This window comes from Triplophysa rosa, linkage group LG5 (assembly GCF_024868665.1).
Source record: "Triplophysa rosa linkage group LG5, Trosa_1v2, whole genome shotgun sequence".
In the NCBI taxonomy this organism is placed as follows: Eukaryota; Metazoa; Chordata; class Actinopteri; order Cypriniformes; family Nemacheilidae; genus Triplophysa; species Triplophysa rosa.
This window is the reverse complement of record NC_079894.1, coordinates 19,975,603-19,981,602: the sequence shown is the minus strand read 5'-3', so window position 1 is coordinate 19,981,602 and position 6,000 is coordinate 19,975,603. Positions and strand designations below refer to the sequence as shown.

General features: G+C 40.8%; 1 protein-coding gene across 7 annotated transcripts in view; it reads left to right on the top strand.

The window, feature by feature from the left end:
- The window catches only part of zgc:110158 (uncharacterized protein LOC553590 homolog), a 109,653-nt gene that overhangs the window by 91,627 nt on the left and 12,026 nt on the right, over positions 1 to 6,000 (top strand). For all 7 annotated transcript variants that reach the window (XM_057334925.1, XM_057334922.1, XM_057334926.1 and 4 more), the window contains exon 5: positions 1,790 to 1,879. In XM_057334925.1, coding sequence (XP_057190908.1) covers positions 1,790 to 1,879 — 90 coding nt within the window. The remainder of the gene's footprint in view (positions 1 to 1,789; positions 1,880 to 6,000) is intronic.

The window sequence follows — 6,000 nt, the reverse complement described above, 5'->3', positions numbered from 1 at the left end:
CTGGTCTCACTCTTCTGCTCTACTCTCTCGGTCATTTATCTATTTTCTTTTGGTCTTTCTCTTTCTTCTCTCTTTCTTTCTCCATTATGTCTAGCTCTCCTTCTCTCTCTCTCTCTCTCTCTCTCCCTCCCTCTCTCTCTCTTTCTCTTTCTCTCTCTCTCTCTCTCTCTCTCTCTCTCTCTCTCTCTCTCTCTCTCTCTCTCTCTCTCTCATAGAATAGACTAGGCTGGCAAACAGACAAGCCCCCAGCAGCAGTCTGTTAAAGAGGTTTGAGTGAGGGATCGGGGCCAGCAAAGTAAAGGGAGCCCCGTCTCTAAGTGTTCCACTAGCTCAGGATATTCCACTTAAGGCTGCTTATTTAGTGTTTGCTTGTTTTATGCCTCTTTACGAGTAGAAGTATGCACACACTACATACAGATGCACAAGAGCTGTGCTGTGGTGTAGTCGTTTTCTGCAAATGACAGTCGAGAGTGACAGTAGACACTGATAGTGTTATCGGTCTGTTCAAGAGCAGGTTTGGTGAGATGGTACAGCTTGTAAAAGCTTTGAAGGTGTAATTTGCTGTAAATACACAAAGTCTGTGTCTGAATGGTCAGCATTGTACTGTTGTGTCCATTTAACATGCTATTGAAGTGTTTGTCTTGTAAGGCTGTTGTTTACTGGGCTTCTGAATGCCATTGTATTTGGTTTATTCTTTGGTAATTCTGGACACTTTCCTATTGTCTCAGTTCAAAAAGTTTATTAGAAAAATGTTGTATTATGGAAATATGTGGTCTTTTGGTAACAGTGTCCTAATATTTGTTTGAAGTGTTGTACTTTGGAGCACTATGTTAAGACTATGGTATATTAATATAATATGAATTAAATGGATAATGTTCTGCCATTTTTTTGGTTGAGAATTTTGATTGACTTATTTTACATTTACTTGTTTAAGGTACTCAATTTAATTTCTTTTTTTTTTTTCATTTGTATATATTGTTGTTAAACAAGTCACTATAGACCGTTTCATCGCGCGCCTGACCCCCAGTTAACTTCCAGTTTGTGTTTGGTTATTGTCTAATAATATAACTATTTATATTTTATTTATGTTGATATTAATTTGTATTATTATTTTACTGTGTAATAGTTGCATTAAATAAAAGATTTGTTGAATTTTGTTGTATGTTCATTTTATTAAATAAACAATTTGTTGAATGGGTCCTGTAGTTAGGTCACATTTAAACAAACAGTATGGTACATTGACATCTATGTACGTTGCGTTTGGTATCGAAGTCTAAATTCAAAATATTTTAGAGACAAGTTTAGCCAAGTGACGGTTCTTCGGTTTCTTTTGATTGTTATCAGAAATAATCTACAGGCACTGTATGTGAATGTGTATCAGAAGTTAAGTTGGGGTCACAAAATTGCGAATGCACAGTAACGTTTGTTTATGTTGTTAAGATGAAACCGTCTACAGTTGTGTCAATGTATCAGCCACTCATATGTATTGGTGGATTTTTGATAAAAAAAAATATATACATTGAGTTGCATAATGTGTGTTGCATAATCCAGTGTTTAATAATTAAATACTTGCCAAAATAAAATATTGTAAATTAAAGCAATAAGCCCCAAGAAGCCATGGTTGACAGTGAATTTAAAACGGTTACGGGGCGTTGTTTTACACAACTAAGTATAGATATTGTCCAATAGTTGTTTGTTTAAATCGGCATTGGCAAAAAGAAAAACAAATTAATAAAACGGTTTATACTGACTATCTGCATTTATTCGTTTATTGCCCTTCTTTTCCCAGAGTGCAGCAGCCGCCCCCAGCCCTGTTATGGGTAACATGCCCCCCAACGACGGTATGCCCGGAGGACCCATGCCCCCCGGCTTCTTTCAGGTGAGCTCTGCTGGTTTCATTCTCACTAGCTCTTACCCGTCGTCCTCCTCTCTCATTCATCACCCTCACGCCTGCGCTCCATTCATCCATTCATTCATGCGTTCTCTGTATCTGTGTGCGTGGGCTGCTGGTGGGTCAGCCTGTGACTGTGGGCTTTGACAGCAGCCTAGAGCTCCGTTAACTGTGAGAGCATTCTGAACGGCACTCTTTCACATATATCACTATAGCCAAAACCGTATGATCGTGATATAACTGCAGAGCTTTTAGTGTTGCTGAAAATTACAGCGGTTTGGATTTGTTAGGAATAATGATGATTTAATTCATCTAAATTATGTTGATTTAATGTATTGCATGAATCACAAATATTCACATAAAATAGTGTTTGCGGAGAAAAGCCCTTAAATTAAGTTAAAACGTTCAATAGACATTACAAAAATGTGGCTGTAGAACCGTTTTCAAAAATTACTTAATTGTTTGTGTTATTTATTTTTGACATTTTGGTAAATGATGTCAAGTAGTTAAACACTGCAAAATCTACCTCGATTAGGGCTGTCACGATTATTAAATAATCGTCTCATCGCGATTGTTTGACCTCATCGCGATGGTTTCAGATCATCGCGATTATTGCACATCTCTATAGAAGACACTAGGGGGAGCTGTAGTGCATCTGCATATTGCATATTTTAGTGTATATATTGTTACTAAAGCATGGTAATACTTGTAAAATGTACCACCACAACACAATTACTTAAAAAAAAACTAAAACATATACAAATTACCTGCAGTACAATTTAATATTATTTAAGCGAATCTCAGTGTGAAAACCAGTCTACCAAAATTTCATTAACACACAAGTAAAATTTTATTGTAGTCTTGCAAGTGAGAAAAAAACAGACTAGAAGCTTTTCTATGACTGATAGCATTTTAATGGTGGCTTCAATTCACTCCTGATCAATTTACTTCATTTACAAGTATTTGGTGGTTGTATTATTGACAGGTAAAAGCCTAAACCTTAAATATATGATGACCCAATGTTTTCTGATGTATTTCCAAGAAAAAAACAGTCTTGTATTCAGAACAATATGGTTGTTTCAATCGCTGAATCAAAAATGTATGAGAATTAAATGTCAAAGCTCAAAAACAGACAATTAATCGTCATAATCGTCAAAGCCCTAAAACAGACAATTAATCGTCATAATCGCAATGATTTATAAGACAATTAATCGTCAGTCAAATTTCAGAATCGTGACAGCCCTAACCTCGATACCCCTGCGTTCTGTTGCGCAAAGAGTTTGTCCTGAGACCGACCCTTAATCATTTTGTGCCGTCGCTCTCGTAATCTCATAGTTTGTGGGTCGTGGTACAAATAATTGCATTCATTTTTAATGTGTTTTTTTCCCAATACATAATCGCAGTAAATTAACATGTCAAATTGACAGCCGTAATAAAGAATCGATGGAATAAATAAAAGTTGCCGGGCAGTTCTGCTGTCTGATAATTAATTTAACTGCTTCGAAACATTTTTAATGGTGTGTGTGTGTCTCTCTGAGAGAGAGAGACTGAATGGCCTATTCAATCTTCATGTTCGTGCGGTGTGGTACTTTGAGATCTCCAGCGTGCTTTGTAAAGGTGGTATATCTCTTTAACATAGTTCATTGTGTTCCTTTTTTCCCTCCTGTTGTCTCGTCCGCTTACATCTTTATTCATTTCACCCCGAAGGCTGTGTTGTGTTCGCTGTGGAGGTTTTACGGCCCATATATGACGGGCAGATACAGTTGTCCGTCTTTGATCTTTGAAGCCATTTGAAATGGACATTCTATGAAAACACACTGTAGATGAATGCATTTGTGCAGGGTTTCCATAATCGGCTGCACTTACACGGGAACGCTAGGTGTAACGAGACACTATAAGACGAAGGGATGGGCTATGTGTGTGTGTTTACGCAGCTCTCAAGCCACACGATTTGAGTCGGCATTCATATCCACTGCACAAATGTTAGATGTGGGATACGTTACATGCAGAAGTTTTTGGAGAGATGGAGAGAGAGAAGGTTTCTATCTGCCTGTGTTTACAACAAACATCAAGTTCACATAGACACCCAACTTGTTAATGAAACATGCTCGTGCACATCCCTTCCCATGATGCAGTGGGGGCGGTGGAGCGTTTGCTCAGTGATGGACAGGTCTGGCATTTGGCAGCGTTAGCGATAAGGGAGAGCGGAGATGATTTCTGCCGCCGTCTGGAATCTCTACTGTACGGGGAGCGTGTTTGAGGAGGGTACGGAGCGGTGTGGAGCAGATTTTGGGGGAAGCAGAACTGTGCTATTTATATCAGACCCGCGCTGAGGGAGAGAGAGAGGTGCGATGTGTTTTGGTGTGTGAGTTTCTTCTGAGATTCGTTTCTCATGCCCGTTTCACACCGGACACAAAAGCAGAGCGTATTTTTTCTGCCCGTGTTAACAGGTTAGAGGATTAACACTGCATGCGGATGTGGCGCATGAGCAGTGATGCGATGGGACTGTGTGTGTTTGTGTTGTGTTTCAGCGAATACTGTCATCCTGACTGTTTAACACATTTTGCCGTATTTAAAGTCCATAGAGTTACTGCCATGCGCAGCCATACTATGTACTGTGGAGACCAGGTGGAGGGGTGGATGGAAGCAGTGAAGGGTGAAAGATGAAGGAAAGCAGGAGGCAGAGAAAGGTTGAGACGGAGTAAGAGAGAGAGAGAGCAGTGGGGTGATCTCCGCTGATGCTGTGTGTGATGAGGTGTAATGAACAGTCGTGACCCCAGTGCTACTGTGAGTTAAAGAGGCCTTGAGCATCCCTAGACCCCTCTAATCCTTCCCTCAGACCCTCTCTGAAAGAGGCAGGCGGCCAGGGAAAACACACACACTTGTATTCCAGAACATGGTTTCTGGGACAGCGAGTGGAGCAGGTCTCATTCCAAACCCCGCAGCGCTCCCTTCTCACGGGGAGGTCAGCGACGGGTCACGGTTAAATCGGAGGCAAAGTATCACCCATGCATTCTAAAATGATCATACATGGGTTGTATGTTGTATTCATGTACAGGTTGTTGAAAACAGGCAGCTTGTATTGAAGACGCGATGCAATTTTGTTTTTCAGATTTCTTTTATTTAGTGAAAGAAAGTGAAGAAAGAACAGCGAAACGTTTAAGGAAGTGTCGCAAGCCTGATTCAAACACGTGCTCCCCAAAAGAGTTGCATGGTTCAGTAACTGCTAGTGAATTTGTTAGGTCTCATTCAAGCATGTCAGAGTTTTTTGGTTGATGATGTGGGTGGGTCCGCTTTTTACTCTGATCTGTTATGTTGTGGCTGTGGTCTGCTTAGAGATTTCCGGTAATGCTGGATGGATGGTTTCCTCTGCCCCTCTGAAAGCAGCAGGAGGGCTTGTCTGAGGTCTGAACGCTGGCCAGAGGTCAATAAGTGTGGGTCACAGCGTAGACAAACGAAAACACCTGCTTATGCTCTTCTGCTATACTTATTTTCCTCCTTTTGATAGAACACTAAACTTGCATGTAGAGAATTGACCTCAGATGTCAGTATCAAACGCTCGACCACATTTGCACATTTTATTACCATTAGTTATCGATAGCAGTTCTCAAATGAGCAGAGATGATAGAAATATGAAGCCAAACTTGATCAGTGTTATTGCACTACTGTTAAATACAAACGGAGTTTTGCTTTGCTTACACTGCCCCCATGTGGTCAGAAAGCGCTATCGCAGCTGTCTCGCTTTCGTCATTCATGTTAACTGCCCCTTCAGGGCCGGTGAATGGAGATTGAAGGGCTCTCTGTTGATGGCCATGCCGGTAAGTGGCAGGTTATTATCTTTTCAGAAGAGTCGGAAGTGATTTATAAAATCACTGTTTTGAGACCCTTCCCGTCACCTACCTCGCGACTGCAAAGCGAATGCGATTGGCTGAATAATCGCTGGGTTCCAGCAGGGGCCGGTGACGGGAGCACGGGACCCATTATACCATATGCTTCTCATTTGGTTTGAATGGTCAGCGAGGGGGAAGAGAAGAAAATCGAGTTCCTTGTGGTAAATTAGTCATGTTCTCTGGTTCCTCACAGAAGCGTTTTGGACTTGAGCTCAATGG